General features: G+C 50.7%; 1 protein-coding gene across 1 annotated transcript in view; it reads left to right on the top strand.

The window, feature by feature from the left end:
* Positions 1-18,487, top strand: part of HIF3A (hypoxia inducible factor 3 alpha subunit) — a 25,568-nt gene extending 7,081 nt beyond the window's left edge. The window contains exons 4-15 of the mRNA XM_011367911.1: positions 578-662; positions 950-1,062; positions 1,534-1,742; positions 2,910-3,016; positions 3,206-3,353; positions 6,388-6,506; positions 7,501-7,691; positions 8,661-8,765; positions 12,486-12,757; positions 13,752-13,869; positions 15,752-15,833; positions 18,102-18,487. Of these exons, the coding sequence (XP_011366213.1) occupies positions 578-662; positions 950-1,062; positions 1,534-1,742; positions 2,910-3,016; positions 3,206-3,353; positions 6,388-6,506; positions 7,501-7,691; positions 8,661-8,765; positions 12,486-12,757; positions 13,752-13,869; positions 15,752-15,833; positions 18,102-18,199 (1,647 nt within the window). The 3' untranslated portion in view covers positions 18,200-18,487. The remainder of the gene's footprint in view (positions 1-577; positions 663-949; positions 1,063-1,533; positions 1,743-2,909; positions 3,017-3,205; positions 3,354-6,387; positions 6,507-7,500; positions 7,692-8,660; positions 8,766-12,485; positions 12,758-13,751; positions 13,870-15,751; positions 15,834-18,101) is intronic.
* The last annotated feature ends 1,767 nt before the right edge of the window (positions 18,488-20,254 follow it).

Genomic DNA, 20,254 nt, shown 5'->3' with positions numbered 1-20,254 from the left:
GGTCTTTAGCTTGTCAAACAGGAGGGATTGGAATGGGGACTCACCTCAGGACCTTTGCATTTGCTGGTCCCGCTTTCCAGAACACCTTACTCCAGGGAGTCACAAGACCACCTCACTGGCTGTGTTCAGCAATTTGTTTCAATACCGCCTCCTCAAAGAAACCGTCCCCGACGAGTGCCTCTAAAATAGCGTGCCACCATGTCCTCAGCTTATCCTGCTTTAGTTTTCTTCATATGACTTCTTATGCTGTTTCAAATACGGGCGTGTTGTGTTGTTTTTGTGTGTTTATCGGCTCTCTCCCCCCACTAGCCAGTTAGCTCTGAGAGACAGAGAGACCTTTTTCTTTGTGGTCACTGCTGTGCCCACACCGTCTAGAAAGAAGAGGGCCTGGCAAATAGTATGGTGGAGAAAGGAATGAATGAACGAATGAACAAATGAGTAGGAAGGCTGGTGATATGATGCAGGCTCGTGGCTTAGGGCTGAGGCGAGGAGGCTGGGAGGGAGGAGAGGGACGGGTCAGAGGCCCTCGAGAGGCCCTTTCCCTCCAGCAGCTCCTCCGTGCTCCCCTCCCCCACAGCTGGAGCTCATCGGCCACAGCATCTTTGATTTCATCCATCCCTGTGACCATGAGGAGCTTCAGGACGCCCTGACTCCCCAGCAGAGTGAGTTTCCGGGAGGCCTCTGTCCCCCAAATTACCCTCAATGTCCCCCAATATCCCCTCTCCCTCCGGAAGACTGGGTGGAGAAAAATGGGGGTCCGAGGGGATCCGGCCCCCCCCGGGTCTGAAGGAGCATACCCTAGCCCTGGAAGACCCTTTCTGGTTCCAAGTCTCAAGTTTGGGGATGAGGCTGGGGAGACTTACGTAGCTGGGGTTGTGGAGGGAACTGAGTCCTGCCGGAAGCTGCCCCAGTGACCTGCTCCGCCCCCCACCCCTGTGGTCCTCCCCAGGCCTGTCCAGAAAGAAGCCGGAGGCCCCCAGCGAGCGGTGCTTCTCCTTGCGCATGAAGAGCACCCTCACCAGCCGCGGGCGCCCTCTCAACCTCAAGGCGGCCACCTGGAAGGTGGGCAGGGGCTGGGCCTGAGCCCCGAAGCTTCTACAGCGGGTTGGAGTCCAGGGGTCTCCTATGGGGCTCCCTCAGGCTGGGACTGGTGGGCCCTCCGGATATCTGGGAGGTTGGGGGGGGTCTGTGCAGCTGGGGGTCCGGGGGCCTTGTACCCTTTCTTAGTCTGGTTCTGTGGGCAAGAAGTTGGGTTGGGGAGGAGGCTCCCAGCCCCCTGGGCCTGGAGGTTCCATGAGGTTGGAATCTGGGGTTCTCAGACCTCCCTGCAGCTTAGAACCCAGACTCGTCGGAGCTCCTCAGGTTGAGTCTCTGTGGGGTTAGGGACTGGGGGTCCTCAGAGCTGTGCTCCCGGGGTCTCTAGTCCTCAGGGATTTCTTCTCAGCTCCCTGCAGGGCTCACAAAGACGTACCCCGCAGCCCCATGGGTAGCTCCAGGCCCAAGTGCATCCCCGCCTCACCCCTCCCCCACCAGGTGCTACACTGCTCAGGACACATGAGGGTCTACAAGCCCCAGGTACAGACTTCCCCGGCGGGGAGCCCCGGCGGAGAGCCCCCCCTGCAATGCCTGGTGCTCATCTGCGAAGCCATCCCCCACCCGGGCAGCCTGGAGCCCCCGCTGGGCCGGGGGGCTTTCCTCAGCCGCCACAGCCTGGACATGAAGTTCACCTACTGTGACGAGAGGTGGCCAGGAGCTCAGCTGCCCCATCGCCCGCCCACCCACCCGCCTGCCCGGGTCCTCTTTCTTTCTGCCCAAGTTCACTCGCTGACCTTTCTTTGGATCTTCTTCCTTTTGATTCTCTCTCTGCCTCTTTCTTTGGGCTTCTCCCTCTCTGTCCTTCTGTGGCTTTCCTTAAATGGGTCCTTACAGTCAGGTACCGCAGTCAGCCCAACGCCCCGATGACTCTGGCTTCAGACTGCCTGGGCTTAAATCCTGGCTGTGTGTCCTTCGCCAAATGACTTCACCTCTCTGTGCTATTTCCCCATCCGTCCTACGGACGGACGAGTAACAGAACCTACCTTGAGCAGTCGTTCTGAGCGCTCAGTGAGTTGCCTGGTACGAAGCGCTCTGGAAGCGCCTGTGTTTTTAAGCCTCGTCGTTATTATTACTTTTGATTTTATTTTTTGATCTTTGTGATTTTCTTTCTTCGCATTCTCTTTTGCTTTCTTTTCTTCGCTCTTCCCAGTACCACCTTCTCTCCCCGCTGGTATTTTTAGTTTCCTGTCGCTGCTGTAACATATTTCCATGAATGCAGCGCTCAAAAAAGACAAGGTTGCTGTCTCAGAGTTCTGGAGGGGAGGAGTAGGAAATGAGTCTTATGGGGCTAAAATCAAGGCCTGCATTCCTTCTGGAGGCTCCGGCGAAGAATCCATCTCCTTGGCTTTTCCAGCTTCTGAAGACATGCCTTGACACGCGGCCCCTTTTTCCGTCTTCAAAGCACATTGCTCCAACCTCTGCCCCCATCATGTCTCCCACTCTCCCTCTGATCGCCTGCCTCCCTCTTATGAGGACCCCGTGATGACATTGGCCCACCCAGATAATCCAGGGTAATCTCCTCAGGATCCTTAATCATACCTGCAAAGTCCCTTTTGCCGTGTAAGGTCAGGTGTTCACGGGTTCCAGGAATTAACTAACGCACCCGGGAATGAAGACAGGACCTCTTTTGGGGTCATTATTCAGTCTACCACAGCTCTCTCTTTTTCTATTTCTTACTCTCTTGCTTTCTTTCCTTTACAGCCCTGTCTCTGCCTGTCCTGCTGGCTTTTTCCCCGGGTCCCCCTGCCCCTTCCCTCCACCCACCCTCGCCCTCAGCTAGTCGAACTGACGCGGCTCCATTGCACCCACTCCAGGATCGCCGAAGTCGCTGGCTACAGCCCCGATGACCTCATCGGCTGTTCTGCCTACAAGTACATCCACGCGCTGGACTCAGATGCGGTCGGCCAGAGCATTCACACCTGTACGTGCTCGGGTTCTGTTTCCCTGGGCCTGAGCCCCAGGCCTGTCAACGCCAGCTAGCTCCCTGCTCCCCGATCCCCAAGGAACCGTGTCTTCCCTGAGCCCTTCCCACCTAAACCCCTGCCCCCAGCACCTCCTCACCCCAACTGCCTCTTCCGCGGCCCTGATCCCTCCCCATCCTCCTCCCCAGTGCTGAGCAAAGGCCAGGCAGTAACGGGGCGCTATCGCTTCCTGGCGCGCAGTGGTGGCTACCTGTGGACCCAGACTCAGGCCACAGTGGTGTCAGGGGGCCGGGGCCCCCAGTCTGAGAGTATTGTTTGCGTCCACTTCCTGATCAGGTAAGTGGGAGGCGGGTGGGGTGACTGTACCTGGGTCTGATCTGCATGTATGTGGACAGCTGTGTGTGTGTGTGTGTGTGTGTGTGTGTGTGTGTACACAAGCATGCATGTGTGCTGTGCACTCGTACGTGAGGGAGTGTACACGCATGCATGTGTGTGAAACACGTGTGACCAAACATACACACACAGGTCTGCGTGTGCACACAAAAGTCACGGGTGAGTGTTCTGTTCACTTAAATTAAAAGGACTCTGTATTCAAGTTAAAATAAGAACTCTAGCAGATTCATGGGGACTCTTTTAGCTTTTTAAAAATTGAGGCGTAATTTACATTTTAGAAATTCACTCTCTTTGGTATATGGTTCTATGAGTTTTGACAAATGCATGGAATTGTGTAACCACGACCACACTCAAGCTATAGAATAGTTTAATCGCCCCCCCTCCAAATTCTCTTATAGTGAACCCCCCCACACACCGTCAGTCTCAGAGAACAACCTCTGATCTCTTCTCTGACCCTAGAATTTTGCCTTTTCTGGAACGTCACATATGAGGGATCCTACAGTATGGAGCCTTTGATTCTGGCTTCTTTGATTTAGCACGATGTATTTAAATTTTACATTGCGGTGTATGTCACTATGTCCTGTTAAATGCTGAGTAGTAGTCTGTGGTTTGAATATGAACGGACCCCAGTGTGTTCATCCATTTACCAGCTGGAGGACTTTTGGGCTGTGTCCTATTTTGGGTGATTACAAAAAAAAAAAAAAAAAAGCTACTGTAAACATTCTCATACAGGACTTTGTGAAACCATATGTTTCCATTTTTCTTCGGTAAACACTTAGGAGTGGAATGGATGGGTCATATGGTCAGTGTATATTTAACTTCAGAAGAAACTAGCCAGCTGTCTTCCCAAGTCGCTGTGCCATTCTGCCTCCCCATGAAGAATGCGTGAGGGTTCCAGTTGTATGCCTGACAGCGTTTCGTATTGTCCGGTTTGGTTTTCATTTGAGCCATTCTGACGGAAGCGCAATGGTAAATCACAGGCTTCCCCCACCCCACACCGTGCACCTTCGAAGTTTCCGCTATAACAACACGGTGACGAAGACAGCAAAATATCACATAAGACAGAGAGAATTACAACTTTTCCTAAACGTTACTTACTTTCCAGGGCGTGACATCAATTTCTAAAGCCTTAGGAAATCTTCCAGGTCTTTTTGATCAAGGAGAGATTCTGATAGAAAACAAGCTGGTAACAGGAGAATTCACACGTCTTCCTATTACACAAGAAAACAAGATCAATCATCTTTTGAATGTTCTTACTTTAATACCTTTTCGAATCAGAATCTTGGAATAGCTTGTAGACCTGGAAGGAGGTCTGTCTCTCCATTGTTCCTGCAAAGGAGCGGGGACCCGCCCCTATCTCTTCTGGAAGATTGGACTTTTTATGGCCAGGCCCTGGGATTTCAATCTTTTGCTCGCTAAGCAAAGGGCAGGCCTGGAGAGTTCAATTTTACTGGCAGAAAATAGGTGAAGAATGATAGGCGTTTACTTAGCAACAGCGAAATGAGGAGCATATGGTATCAGTCATCCTCAGTGCTGTGTACATGTTGTATAGTGTGCGGCTGTGTGGCCATTTGTGTGTGTTCAGGTGCTTATACTTTGTCCAACCCCTGCCCCTTCTGTGCCTGAGTACGTGTGCGATTGCTTCTTAAAAATAAAACTCACCTATCCAGAGCACTGCTGAATCTCCAGTGCCTAGAACAGTGCCTGGCATATAGTAGTTGCTCAATGAACAATAGTAGACAATACTTACATAGAGCTGCCCACGTGTCAGGCAGTTCTATCTATTGTATATATATTAACTCATTTAAATTGCATAACAACCTGGGGAGGAGGTATTATTATGCCCTCCTTAGAGGAGAGGAAAATGAGGCCCAGAGAGGTTCAGGCACATGCTCAAGATCACATAGCTCATGAGGAGCTGAGCCGGGATTTGAACCTCGGCTGCTGGCTGCAGAGCCCTCGCTCCTAACTACTGAGCAGTACTGGTTGTGCAGGGAATGTTTGTGGGGTGACTGAATGAGTGAACCCCATGTGGTGGGTAGGCATATGTGCCAGCCCCAGTGTGTGGCGTATGCGTGCATATCTGTCCATGTATATCCCTTGGGTGTATACGAGTGTTCCTGTTTGTGCCTGTGTACACCGCGTGTGTGTACATGTGCGACTGTATGCTGATATCTTTCAAAGGGGATGGGGTGGCTTTGGCCCGGCCTAAATTGGTTTACTTCCAGCCCAGAAGGTGGGAATGGATCGTAGCTTCTCAAAGAGCTGGTGGGGAGGACCACCCACATTCAGTCCTGGATAATGTTATGTAAATGATATGCAAATGAGGGGCCTCTCCTCAGCCCCAGACAGATCCTCCAAGAGTCAATTTGCTCAGTAAACATTTGGATTGTCTCTGCCGCTAGACACCGGGAGAGAGGGAGGGGGAGGCACCAGGATGGAAGAAGGATATATTTATAAATCCATTCCCTTGAATATGAAAAATGTCTATGAATAGAATCTTTATAAATAAAATCTTGTTCGTTAAAATATATCCCTATGAATTCTTCATATTTGGTAACATAGGCATGTTAAATATATATTCTTCATTAATATATCTGTATGAACATGTTCGTAAGGAAAGATCTATAAAAAGATTATTTCATTTTCACGCCTGTTAACTTTCCCCTCTCCTCTGCCCCTCAGTTCCCCATCCCCGGTCTCCCCTCTCGGGCCCAACTAAATGCCAGCTCTTTTTCTGTCTTTCCTTCCACAGAGGGAGCGTGGGAAGACACCCTTAACTTTCCTTTAAATGCTATTATAATAAAAAGCATTCAACAAAAATTAAATCCTTAAAAGAAACGCGTCAACGTGGCAAATTGTGTACGCAGTGCCCTCCTGCCCCTGGATGGGACGGCCTGCTGTGAGGGGACACTGCCTGGGTGGGGGGCCGAGGTCCCTCCCTGACCCCCACTCCCCTTTCTGCTCTGTACCCCAGCCTGGTGGAAGAGACCGGAGTGGTGCTGTCGCTGGAGCAAACGGAGCGACACTCTCGCAGACTCACTCAGAGGGGCACCCTCTCTCAGAAGGAAGCCCCGAATCCTGGGAGCAGCCTTGGTATGGGGCAGGGCTGGGGCTGGGAGGGGTTGTGCGCCCTGGACGGTTCGCGGATAACCAGGTGCCTCAACGCGGCTCACTCTGTGTGCCCTGACTCCGGCCTGCCCCGTCTCTGACTCTCTGGACCACACCGGCTTCCTCAGTGTTCTTGGACCGTGTCAGACTCTGTCATGCCTCAGGGCCTTTGCACGTGCAGCTTCCTCTGCCCAGAATGCCCTCGTTGCTTCTTCTGTCCTCCCTCTTCTCCTGCGTCCCTGGGATGATCGCTTCGGTCTCGTAGTGCTGTGCTCTGAATTCTGCTGTGGCTCCCTATTGCCCCGGCCTTCGGTTTATTCCCCGGTCCCACCTCACTGCTCTTTGGTGTCCGGTAATCCTAACCTTCCCGAGTCTGCTTGCTTTCTACCTCTTACTGCTCCCCTAATCCTGGACAAGCTTCCCTCCCTGTTTGTTCTTCAAGGTCTCACTGTCTCTAAGCGGTTGCTGGCAGCCCATGTGCTCCTGGCTGTGGTCTGGGGTCATCCGTATCTTTTCTTTTTCTGGCTCAGAACTGGCTCAGGGCCACGTCTTGACCTGCAGGGGCCTTAGAAACTCCTTGATGGCCTCGAGCCGGTCTTTTCCCCTAACATACAGGCCAAATAGCCGAGTGCTATTCTATGCTGCTGGAAAAATCGGGTCAGTCGTGTGCCCTGGTCCAGCTCTGTTGAAGTTAAATATTAAAATATTTCCCCACCACTGGGCAGTTGCTACTGTCCCAAGCCTACTGTGTGCTTCTCGCCCCACATTGTCCCCTCCCATAGGACCCTCCAGGGGCTCGCCACAATCCGGCACCCAGCGGGATTCTCCAGGACCCAGCTCCCAGCACTCTGAATGGTGTCCACCATGATTAGTTATTGTTGGAAATGCCAACTATGTCCCCTGGGGTCAATGTGGAGGGCTCTGCCCCTCAGCCCTGGGTGACCATCCTGTGTCCTCCCCATCTCCACATGTCCTGCAGATGCCTCTGGTCCCCGGATCCTGGCTTTCCTTCACCCTCCTGCCCTGAGCGAGGCCGCCCTGGCCGCTGACCCCCGCCGTTTCTGTAGCCCTGACCTCCGCCGCCTCCTGGCACCTATCCTCGATGGGACTTCAGTAGCTGCTACCCCCAGTGCACCCCCAGCCACACGGCGCCCTCGAAGTCCTCTTCCGGTAAGCGGGCCCTCCCACCTGAGTCCTCGGGATCTGGGCTGCTCTGGCCTTCGGCTTGGACCTTGCTGTTCTCTGGGCCTGGTTTCTCCATCTGTACAGTGGGAATATTGGGATGAGATGGGATCTGGGGTTCCTTTAAGACCTAGATTCCAGATTCTTCCACTGTTATTGGACCAAATCCTGGAATGTTTGGGACCGTCATGGGGCCCCTGCCTGGTTTGTGACCAAGCATTCAGGATCTCTGAATTTTGACTTCTAAGAGTCAAGAATATCTAATATCTTAAATTACAAAAACCTGCATTCACATCCTGAACCTGCTACTTACCAGCTGTGTTACCCCGGACAGATGGGGCGTCAGTTTCTCCACCTGTAAAATTAGGATAATAGCAAGGAGCCAGCCACCTCATTGGCTTTTGTGAGGGTTCAATGAGACCATTCATGGGAAGCACTTAGTAGGAGCCTGGCACCTAGTAGGTGCTCAATAGACCATAGTAGTTACTATTTTGACTTGAGTCCAGGCAGTCTGACCTGTGACTCAGGGGCCTGTATTATCTGGTGTTGACTTTCCTCATCCCTACCCTATGGCTCCCCATCCCCCAATATCTTCTTTCTGCTAGAGAACTAGACCGTGACCTTTGACCTCACGCTTTCCCTCTGGGATGTCCGCATTCTGCATCATTTACCCCAGACTCCAAGACCTTTAATCTCAGAGGGCTTGCATGTCTTGGCCTCAGGCTTTGGTTTTCAAGCCTTTGATGTTTGTCCTTTCGATCTATAGCCAGACACTCTGACTTTTGAACACCCAGGTTCAGAACTCATTTGCACTTGCTATTTGACGCCTGTGGTGTCCCAGCTGTCTGACCTTGACATTGAACTCTATCCCTGAGTTCAAATGTCTAGGCTGTCTTACTGTTGACATCGCCCAGGTTCGCAATTTCCTGAAGTCTCTACTCTGTCTCTACTGTACAGGCTGATCTTCCAGATGAGCCTCTTGTGAATGTGGAGAATGCACACAAAGTCTTGGCTTCTGGAAAAGACCTTGAAGCAGTAGAGACAGATCTAGGTATAGCTCAGGTAAGGGCTGGCATCAAAGGGATCATCTTCACCTCTGTGCTCTGGGGGCTGACATATCTGGACTTTAGAGAAAGGTAGTGAGATGGTAAAAGAATGGGTGGGTGGGTGGATGGATGGATGGATGGAAAGAGACAGACGGACGGACTCATTAGGTGGATGGTGGCAAATAGATGGATGGGTGATATTTAGACAGATATTTGGATGGATGAAGGGATGGATGATTGGTGTTTGGATGAGTAGTTGGATAAATAGAACGTTGGTTCATTGACTGGATGATGACAGATGGATGGATAATGTTTGAATAATTGATTGAGTGGGTAGGTAAATGACAGTGGCATGATGTATTAGTTATCTATTGCTGCATAACAAATGACTCCAAAACGCGGCACCTTTAAACGATTAGCATTAATTATGTCACACAGTTTCTGAGTATCAGGAATCAAGCAACTGAGCTGCTTGATTTTGTGATGTTGAAATCAAGCTCTCAGTCAAGGCTACGGTCATCTGGGGCTAGAGGGTTCCCTTGCAAACTCATCCACATGGTCATCGGCAGGCTTCGGTCCCTCACTGCTTTGGCTGGCCTCAGTTCCTCACCGCGTGGGCTTCTACATAGGCCGCCTCTGTGTCATTACACCATGGCAGCTGGCTTCCCCTAAGGCAAGTAATCCAAGAGACGGAGGTAGTGGGCCCGAGATGGAAGACCAACCCTAGTGCAGTGTGGAAGGGAACCACAGATGAGCATGAACACTGAAAGGCAAAGATCACAGGGGCTGCCAAGAATGCATGTCTCTCCCTCACGCAAAATACATTCCCTTGCTCCCAAGGCCTCCAAAGGTCTCTTCCTATTACAGCCTCCTCTTGAAGTCCAGAACCTCACCTGAGTCAGATCTGGGTGCAGTGAGGCTCCTCGAATATAGTCCCTCTCGATCTGTTGGCCTGTGAACTAGAGACAAGTTATCTGCCACCCACATGCCCAACATACAGTGGCAGGAGAGGCATAGAATTCTGTGCCATATACTCCTATTCAAAACAAAAGGGGAAAGGAGAGCTCACGGGTGTCACTGGTCCATAGCAGTTTTGAAATCCAGTTGGGCAACTATGGGAAGTTCTTGGATCAGAACTGATTCCTACTACTTCTCAGGAGTTTTTATTTGTGGTTCTTGGCTCTGCCCTCTGGTCTCTTCCTTCCTTTTTCAAAAAAAGTGATGTGTGTTTTCATAACCTGCTTCCTGCTTATAGAAGTTTGGTGGTCCAAAGATCTCTTTTCATTTCGTGCTATCTTTGTCCTTCTCAGTCCGAGCTGGCAATGTTTCTGTTCGTTGAATTCTCTTTAAAAACAAGTCTGTGGGTCTTATGCGAATCTCTCTGGAGTTAACACCATTAAACAAATGTCACACACACACACACACAAATCTCATTGAAATAAACCCTTGTCTACCTTGGGCTTCTGTTGAGATGGCTGAGTGACAGTGCCCTGAGCTTAATAGAATCCTATTGTTCGAGAAAGTCTGTGAGACACATCCTTAAACTCTAGAGCCTCATTTGCCTGACCAGAGGGTGTTCTAGGCACCACCTATGATCTTTCTGAGGTCTCAACAAGGAAGTTTATAGTCATAGCTGGGGCTTTGTCTTTATTCCATGCTTTCCTGAGAGTGCCCTTCTTTGCTCAGAAATCATTTTATAATTTATCATTTGCCATTTGGGGAGTTCCCACAGTCAGCCAAACCCAAGGCAAAGGGCACAATCGTCCAGACTGCTAAGTCTGCCCAAGTTCATCAGTCCCCAGGGCCACCCTCACTTCCAGCTAGCAGAATAGACATCAGAGAGTCCCTCGGGTTTAATATCACATTGGGACCAGTCATAGAACTTAGGAAAGCACTGTACTTATGATTACAGTTGTATCATAGCGAAATGAACGTTATAGCCAAAGGAAGAGATGAACAGGTTGGAATCTGGGTCTGGGAAGGTCACAAATACAAAGCTTCCATGTCCTCAGGGACGTGGTACCCTCTTGTCGTTGACGTGTGGTAACGTGTACATGGAGCATCGCCACTCCAGGAGGTTCGCCCAAGCTTTGGTGTCCAGAGTTTTTACTGAGGTTTCATTGTTTGGGCACGATTGATTGAGCTCTTGCCCATGAAGTTGAATTCGATCACCCTCTCTTCCTTCCCCAGCACACACACTTTCCTTGGAGGTTGGGCTGATGTCACATGGCCCGAAGCACCAACCCTTTAAGCACATGGTTGGCCTTTTTCTGGCATGGCCAGTCCCCATCCTGAATCATCCTGTTAACATAAACTGTGAGGCCTGGTCAAAGGAGCTGGTCACGAGCCACAACGACACGCCTGTCACTCAAGGAGCCTCCCAGGAGCCAGGACAAAGGCCAAAGCTCTTTGGGGGTAAAGTTAATTTCCAGGGAGGCTGAGAATTTTCAAGACCTCAAGTCCAAGCTCCTCACATTTAACATTTATTCCTTTAGCTTCTCTCTCCTCTCGCCTTTTACAACAAGTAGCAAGAAGAAATTAGGCAACCCCTTCGACATCTGGCCGGAAATCTTCTTAGCCAGATCGCATCGTTCCCTAGCTACATTTTCTACTTTCCACACAACTGCAGGTGGCAGTGTTGCCAAACATTCAGCCACTACACCTCAAAAATCCCCTCTCGTCCATTTTCCGATAACACGTTCCTCACTTTTCTTTAAGCCCTCACTGGCAGGCTTCTCTCGTTTTCGATGTTGACTAATAATTTGTTCAAGGCAAACTCTACCAGGCTCTACAAAGTCCTTCCAGCCCTCGCCCGCTGCCCAGTGCCAAAGCCACTCCTGTATTTTAGGCTTTTGTTACAGCAGCGCCCCATTCTTGACAGCCAGAGAGGACAGGGGATGGATGAAGGTCAAAGGGAAGGTCTGCGGTCCATCTGAGGCCAGGACCTTGATCTGCTTGCTCAGCTAATGGGTGTGAAAGGGCTTTACACATTAATGTAAGTTGTTAGAAAGGGCTAAGAAGAAAATTAAGCAGGGGAAGGGGAGAAATGACAAGGGTTAGAACTTAGGACTCTTCTGCTCCCATGAGCTCCCCTTCCAAACCTAGAACAGGTCTTGGCCTTGGATGGTCAGTGTAGCACTAAGAGTACAGACCCTAGAGTCAGATTAACTTAGGTTCAAGTCCCAAGGGTCAGGGGTCTGGGACTTGGCTGGGTGGCTTTCGCTCAGGATCTCTCACGAGGTTGCAGTTGAGATGTCATCCAGGGTTGCAGCCTTCTGAAGGCTGGGACTAGAAGATTCACTTCCCAGGTCAACTCGCTTGGCTGTTGGCAAGGGGTCTCAGTTTCTTGCCATGTGGGTGTCTCCATAGGGCTGCTCATGACATGGCTTTCCCCAGAGCAAGTGATGAGGGAAAGAGAGAGAGAGAGAGAGAGAGAGAGCGCACAACAAAATCAAAAGCCATAATGTCTTTATAACCTAATGTTGGAAGTCACACACCATCATCTCCTAATATCCTATTGTTACCAGGTCAGCCCTAGTCACTGTAGTAGGGGACTCTGCTAGGGGCAAGAACCCTCGTGGGGCTGTCTTGGTGAACAGCTACCAGAGTCCTTATGCCCATTTCACAGATGAGGAAACTGAAGCTCAGACTCTTGACCTCAGGCACAGGACTCAGAAGTGATGGAGCTTGGCCTGAGGCCAAGGCTCACGCTCTTACTCCCTCCTGCCCTCTGCAGGACGTCGATGCTCTGGATTTGGAGATGCTGGCCCCCTACATCTCCATGGATGATGACTTCCAGCTCAACTCCAGCGAGCACCTCCCCAGGGCCTACCACAGACCTCCAGGGGCTGTCCCCCGGCCCCGCGCTCGGAGCTTTCACGGCCTGTCACCCCCGACCCCTGAGCCCTCCCCGCTGCCCCGCTGGGGAAGTGACCCCCGGCTGAGCTGCTCCAGCCCTCCCAGAGAGAGCCCCTCAGCATCCTCCCCCGTGGCTGGGGCTCGGAAAAGGTGAGCCACAGTGGGGGTTATGTCAAGGGAGTGTAGTGAGGGTCTGTGACCCCTTGTCTTGTTCTTGTCTCCTACTCCAGTGTCACCCCTCATCGTTCCTCCTACCCTTACCTCTGCTCCAGCTGGGCCCCAAGTGTCCCCCGCGTGTGGCGCGTTTGTCCCAACCTCTCTGTCTTTGTCTAGGCTGTGCCCTCCTTCCGGAGTGCCCTTCACTGTTCTCATTGTTTATCCAAATCCCAACAGTCAACCAGAGCTCTTTCCTTAGGAACATATTTATATCTGGCCTAGCAACAATTTTTGTCATAGTTAAGAGGACACTGCCACAATGTCAGCGAAACTGTCTAGAACCAAGTGCCCTAATACCTTTGAGAGTCCGTTGAAAGCTATGGACTCTTTCCCAAGAAACTTTACACACACATAGAGACACACGTTGTGCAGATAATTTCAGAGGGTTCTCGTCCCTCTTCCAAAGACGTTACATTGCTAACGCTCAAGAGTTTGCTCCCCAGGTTATGGGCGTGTGCCCATTTAGTCTCCAGAGCTGTCTCTTCACCATTTTAATGAAGCTTTTCTGAATATATCTCAGTATTCCCCAAGGCTCCCATCTTAGCGCTGAATATACAATAGGTGCCTAATAAAGACTGATTAAATGAGGGGGGGAGGAAATTAGTGACTATAGCAAGTGGATGGGTGGATAGATGATGAATGGAAAGCAAGTGGGTGGGTGAGTGGACAGATAGGTAGGTGAACGAATGGAAAGATAGATGGATGGAGGTCGTATGGGTGGGTGGGTGATGGGTCATTAGGTAGATGGATGGGAAGATAAATTGGTGGATGGATGGATGGATGGATAGATGGATAGACGGACGGCAGATAGATTGGTGGGTATATGACTAGATTAATAGGTGCTTAAGGGAGAAAATAAATGCTCATCATCTACCTACACCTGCCCACATTTGCTCTATTCTGAGATTTTTTACCTGTTTTCCTCCAGGACCCTGGCCCAGCGCTCAGAGGACGAGGCCGAAGGGGTGGAGCTGCTGGGAGTGAGACCTCCCAAACGGTCCCCAAGCCCAGGACCCGAAAACTTCCTACTGCCTCCCCTCAGCCTGGTATGTGTGGGAATTCCTGGGGCTCTCTGACTCTCAGAACCCATCGGGCTGAAGCCTACTGTTTTATGGATGGGAAAACCAGAGAGGACAAGGGATGGATGAAAGTCAAAGGGAAGGTCTACGGTCCATCTGAGGCCAAGACCTTGATCTGCTTGCTCAGCTAATGGGTGTGAAAGGGCTTTGCACATTTATGTGAGTTGTTAAGAAGTGCTAAGAAAAAATTAAGCAGGGGAAGGGGAGAAATGACAAGGGTTAGAACTTAGGAATCTTCTGTTCCCATGGGCTCCCCCTTCCAAACCTAGAACAGGCCTCGGCCTTGGATGGTCAGTGTAGCACTAAGAATACAGACCCTAGAGTCAGATTAACTTAGTTAGGTTCAAGTCCCAGGCCTGTCACCTAGGAACTGTGAGACCTCAGACCTCAGACAGGCGATGTCACCACTCTGAGCCTGTTTCCTCATTTGGAAAGTGGGATTTCACATTTCACAGGACTGCCATGAGAAGCACAGGGAATCAGGCCCTTAGCTGATCCTCAGTGGGCTGTCGATAAATGGTAGTATAAAAACAAACCAAATCAAAGCAGCATCCCTTCCCCCCGCCTGAGGCTCCCTGCCTCAAGTTTCAAAGCCAGCCTAGACCATGTGACTTCCACAGGTCCTCCCTCCAGGACCTTCTATGGTTCCCTAGTACTCACAGAAGAGCTCTCTGGCTCTTCACCCAACAGGGCTGTTTGGACAGGAGGGGTGTGGTTGATAACATCGGCAGCTTATATTTATTGAGTGCTTACCATGTGTCAAACACTGACTGTACTAAGTGCCTTCCACGATTAAATTATTCAATCCCCACGACCACTCTTGAAATCTTATTATTATCGTTATCATTCACATTTACACACAAGAGGTTAGGCAACTGTATCAGTCAGAGTCTGGGCAGGAAACAACCTGCTCCAATGGGTGTTGAGGAGAATTCAATAACAGGACTGTTGGCAAAAGTGTGGGCAGCATGGAGGGCATCGACGGGGCTGGTACAGCACCCTAGGGTTTGCAGTATGGGAAGTTGGCACCATCTGCAGTCTGAAGGCACAGGGCAGGAAATGGTCACTGGATCTTGGAGAGAAGAGGGGCCAGCTTATAAGAGCTGAAACGTTCTGTGGAGGGACAGAGCCAACCAATGACAACCCATCTGGGAAACAGCTAGAAGATCAAACACTCCTCCACTTCCTCATGCCTCCTGCTGGTATCTCCCATTACATGAACCCAACAGGAACACAGAGCAAGGCTGTGTGTTGATGGGGTCCACACACGCAGGAGAATAGGAGAACAAAGCTCTGGAGGGACACGTGTAGGATGTCTGGGACAGTGACTTGCCCAAGGTCACACAGCCATTAGGTTGTAGGTAGCCACTGAACCCCACAGTGCCCTTAACCACTGCACCATCCTGCCTCCTTGGATACTGATGATGCTGAGGATGATGGTGACGATGATTATGGTGATGATGGTGGTGATGATAATGATGGTGATGGTGGTGATGGTGATGATGGTGATGATGATGATGATGATGATGGTGATGATGGTGATGATGATGATGGTGGTAATGGTAATGATGATGGTGATGATGGTGATGGTGATGATGGTGATGGTGATGATGGTGATGATGATAATGATGATGGTGGTGATGGTGATGGTGGTGATGGTGATGATGGTGATGATGATGATGATGATGGTGATGATGGTGATGGTGATGATGGTGATGATGGTGATGATGATGATGATGGTGATGATGGTGATGGTGGTGATGGTGATGATGGTGATGATGATGATGATGATGGTGATGATGGTGATGATGGCGATGATGATGATGGCACCTTTGTCTCTGTTCTGCAGAATTTCCTTCTGACAGGAGGACCAGCTCCGGCAAGTCAGCAGGATCCCAGCACCCACCTCTTGGAACTGAATGAGCCCTTGGGTGAGTGGCAACCTGGGTATACAGAGGCCCTGGGTCCCCATCTCCCCTACGAGGTGCCCGGGATGGTTGAGAGAGGGGCGGGGCAATCAAGAAGGTGGCGGGGGACTGTCAGTGCCCTGATGTGACCTTGGTGGAAATGCACAGCCCCTCCCTCCTCTCAGGGGCATTGTTGGGGGAAAGGGAGGCCCTGAGGGAGGCAGGGGCTTGCCACAGCTGCCAATTGGGATGGAAGCCGAGCCCGGGCCTCAGCCTAGGTCTCCTGAAGCCTGCATTTGATTACACTTTGGGGCTGAGTCCTGCCATGGTCCTTCTTGGCTATATAGCTTTGGGAAATGGTTTCTGTTTCTGGAGCCTCAGTTTCCCCGCCCCCTAGCCCCACCCTGGTCAGTTAGGGCCTATTATAGTAGTTCTTACCTTGGGGAGATGTTTGGGGGCTTCTGGAGACACCGCATAGCAAGACCTTTTGTGTCGTAAACACTCAAGAAACGCCTGTCCTGGTGTGATGCTCCTTCCACGGCCCCTCTGCCGAGTGCGAGACAAGCCACTCTCTCGTGTGTGTCATCGACATCTTCCAGCACTACTATAAGCAGCCACAGTCCCACCTGAAACCTCCAGGCATCGGCTAGAGAGGTTTTTCCAAAGCATGAATCTGACCCGGGCCTGCCTCTCCTCAAAACCCTTTCATGGCTCCCTAGTGCCCTTCAGAGAAGGATCAAAGTCCTCACCTGGGACTCAAGTCCCTGGGGTCTGCCCACTGCCTCATCTCAGGCTCTGCTTCACATCCTCTGCTTCAGCCATAGTCACTGCCTTTTGATTCATTCTGTCCTTCGTTCATGTAACCAGTATTTATCGAACGCAGAATAAATGCCAGACACTGTCCTTGGAGCTGGAGATACAACTGTGAACAAAACACACAGAAATCCCCGGCTGACATTCTAGTGAGGGAGACTGTCAGGAACCAAGAAACAAATGTAATGAGGAGTACAGGGGAAGGAAAGAGGTGCTACTGACTGGCGGTGGAGGGGGGAGGAATAATGCATACAAAAGAAAGGGGAGTTCTCGGGTAAGAGGGGATTTCAATTTTAAGGATAATTAGACACAGTCTCGCTGAGGTAACATTTGAGCAAAGACCTGAAGGAGCTGAGGGAGTGAGCCCTGACAATTTCTAGGAGAAGAGTATTTCAGGCAGAGGGAACAGCAAATGCAAAGGTCCTGGGGTGGGTGGGTGGGTCTGTTTTATTTGGGGAAAACAAGTCCCCTCTGGCTGAAGCAGAGAGAAGAGGGGAGAGAGGTAAGGGGCCTCTGTAGGGCATTGCGATGATTTTAAAGTCATCTTACTTGAGGAGGCTACCTCGGGGCCTTTGCATATGCTGATCCAGCTGCTTGGAATGCTTTTCCCTCTATGCATTGCCTAATTACTGCATCCTTTAGCTCTCTGCTCAAATATTATGCCTACGAAGTCCTCCCTAACTAAATTCCTAAGCTCTTGGCTCATAACACTCATCCATATTTACATAGATTTTTGTGTTGTTATTTGATTCTTGGCTATCTTCTCTCCGTGGGCAGGGGCCAGGCCGGTCCTGGTCACCGGTGTACTCTACTATGTGTGCGAGGCCAGGCAGCAGCTGGCTCCAGAGCAGGTCCTCAGTACATATTTGGAAATGAAGAGCTAACATTTATTTAGTGCTCGGTGCCAAGCTTTATGCTAAATTTATGTACATGACCTAATTGGCGCCCCTCACTGGAATGTCAGCCTCACAAGGGCAGGGAGTTTCATGTGTCCTGTTTACTACTGTACACAGTAGGTGCTCGATAAATATTTCTCAAATGACTGAATTTTCACAAATGAGGTAGATATAAGTATCTCTGTGTTCCAGGTAACAACAGCACAAGTTATTGTTCAAAGCACTTTATACAAATTCACTCATTTGCTCCTCCTCACAACGGTCCCAGGAGGGAGGCACTGGGACTCATTTTACAGATGAGGTCACGGAGGCACAGAGAGGTGAAGCCATCTGCCCCGGGTCACACAGCAAGCAAAGAGCAGAGCCTGGATTCAAACTCAGGCAGAATCTGGCTCCAGGCTCTTTAACTACGGTCCCAAATGTCCTAGACACCTGAGGTTTGGAGGCTAGAACTTGCCTAAGATTTCACTGCTGTTCAAATCCAGGTGTGTCTGTCTCACTGCCCACAGGTTTAACTGTCGGGAAAGGCGGATGGGTTGGGGCGATAATTCCCCACGGGTTTACCTTCTATCTTCCCCTGCAGGCCTGGGCACCTCGCTGCTCTGTCTCTATCCGGATGTAGACAACGCCCAACCCAAGAGCCGCTTCCAGCCAGCAGCGGGCTTGGCCCAGGCCAACTGAGCCAGCCTCTCTTCCCATCTCTCCTCCCCTCCCCAAAAAGGACCTCAACCACACTCCAAGCCGGCAGCCGACGCACAGGATGGGGGAGCCAGGACAGTGACTCCCCTTCCCCTCTCAGTGGCCCTTGCCTGCCTCGGGCCTACCTCAGGCCCTACCCCACTGCCTATACCCCATCTGGGGGCTCTTTGGGGTGGTCTCAGCTCAGTGACCTCTGGGAGGGGGTCCCTGGCCCCCTCCCCCTCCTTCTCTCAGGACTTCCCTTGGGGTTCTTGATACTAGTTACCTCATCCCTCTCTCCAACTCTTGTGGCTTTATTTTGGGTAATTGGGAGTGGGGGAGGCTGGGGTTCAGATCTGTGTTTCTGGGCTCTGGAGAGTGTCGATGACCATAATGACATCTCTTTCCATCCGTCTTTATTACTATTTTTATTCTTGTTTTCATGATATATTTTTAATGGCTACGAATTGCCTGGGGTCCATAAGAATGTGGGACTCTGATCTACCCCCCTGCCACTCAGGTGTCACTGGGGAGGGGAGCCTCTCCCTTAACCCCCAGTGACTTCTGCTCGAGCCCTTAGCCTTCCAGGTGGCCACCTGCCTCTACCTACCCCCTCCACTCTGGACTTCTGCTGCCCCCAGCCCCACCTGGACACACGTCAGTCATGGACCTCCTATTCCGGGCGGTCCAATACAACTTCCAACTCTCCCTGGTTCTAGACCAGACAACGTCCTGCCTCCTCTGGTTCTAGACTTCTCCCAGTAAATCTCCCTTGTTCTAGATGTCACACTCTCCAATTCTTGCTGGTTTCAGATCTTACAGATAATGACTTCCTCTGATTCTGGACCCTATAACCCCAAGCTTCCTATCGGTGGTGCTAGTCTTCCCGACCTGTAACAGATTTGGTTCCAAATCCAGAATTCCTAATTTCTAGATCTCACGACTCCCAGCTCATTCCTTTTTTACTTTCTGCACTCAGGATTTGCTTTTCCCATCAAAAAGAAGTCACATGGGTTTTATGTCTTGAACTTGGAACCAGTGCTTCCAGAACCAGATGCCATGCTCAAGTTCTCTTTTGTTCCGGACCTCATGACCTCCACCAGTCATTGGTTCTAGACTACACAACCTCTAGACTTTGCACTTCCGAGGGCCCTCTGATTCCAGATTTGATGATCCCCGCCCCCCCGATGTTGATCTTTGCCTCGAATGTCCTCTGATTCCAGACTTCATCCTACAAATCCCCTTGGTCTTCGACCTCACAATCTTCGATTCTCTCTCATTGCAGATCTTATGACTCCAAATTACCCTGGGTTTGGAACTCAGCCTTCAAACGTCTTCTGATGATAGACCTTGCCTTATAAATCTCTCTGGTTTTAGACCTTACATTTCCCAACTCCCAGTTCTAGATCTCGTGACTCCAAAACCTCTCTGGTTCTAGAACTTGGTCTTCAGCCTTTTTCTAATTCTAGTCCGTACTCTATAATTTTCTCTGGTTCTAGGCCTCACAGCCGCCAACTGCCTCTGATTTCAGATCCAAATTCTGCTTCTGGAACTCAGCCTCCAAACGCTTCTGATTCTAGAATATGTACCATATCCTATAGATTCCTCTGGTTCCAAAACTCAGCCTCCAAATGCTTCTGATTCTAGAATCTGGACCTCGTCCCGTAGATTCCTCTGGTTCTGAATCTTAGAGACCCTGACTCCTTGATTCTGGAATCCAACTGTTTAACTCTATTCAGGGCTTCCCACCCCACTCAACTTGCCAAAATTCCTACTCTCTGTCTTAAGTCTTCCCATTCCAAATTCCTCTGTTCATGGACTCCATGCTCAAGCCTCTCCATTCTCAATCTCCTGTCCATAAAATTTCTCTGTCCTAGAACCCCCTCGACTCCCCCACCTCAGCCCTGTAGATATGCACTCGCCTTTACTTTATCCTAGGTATCTGGGGGACTTGGGGGCTCCCTCACCCCTTTGGGGGGAGTTCACAATCTAGGAGACTTCTCCAGCCACACGGGCACACGCGCAGCCCTATCTGCATATTGCTGGGTGGGGAGAGAG

This window comes from Pteropus vampyrus, unplaced genomic scaffold (assembly GCF_000151845.1).
Source record: "Pteropus vampyrus isolate Shadow unplaced genomic scaffold, Pvam_2.0 Scaffold138, whole genome shotgun sequence".
Taxonomy (NCBI): Eukaryota; Metazoa; Chordata; class Mammalia; order Chiroptera; family Pteropodidae; genus Pteropus; species Pteropus vampyrus.
This window is presented reverse-complemented; position numbering and strand designations above follow the sequence as displayed.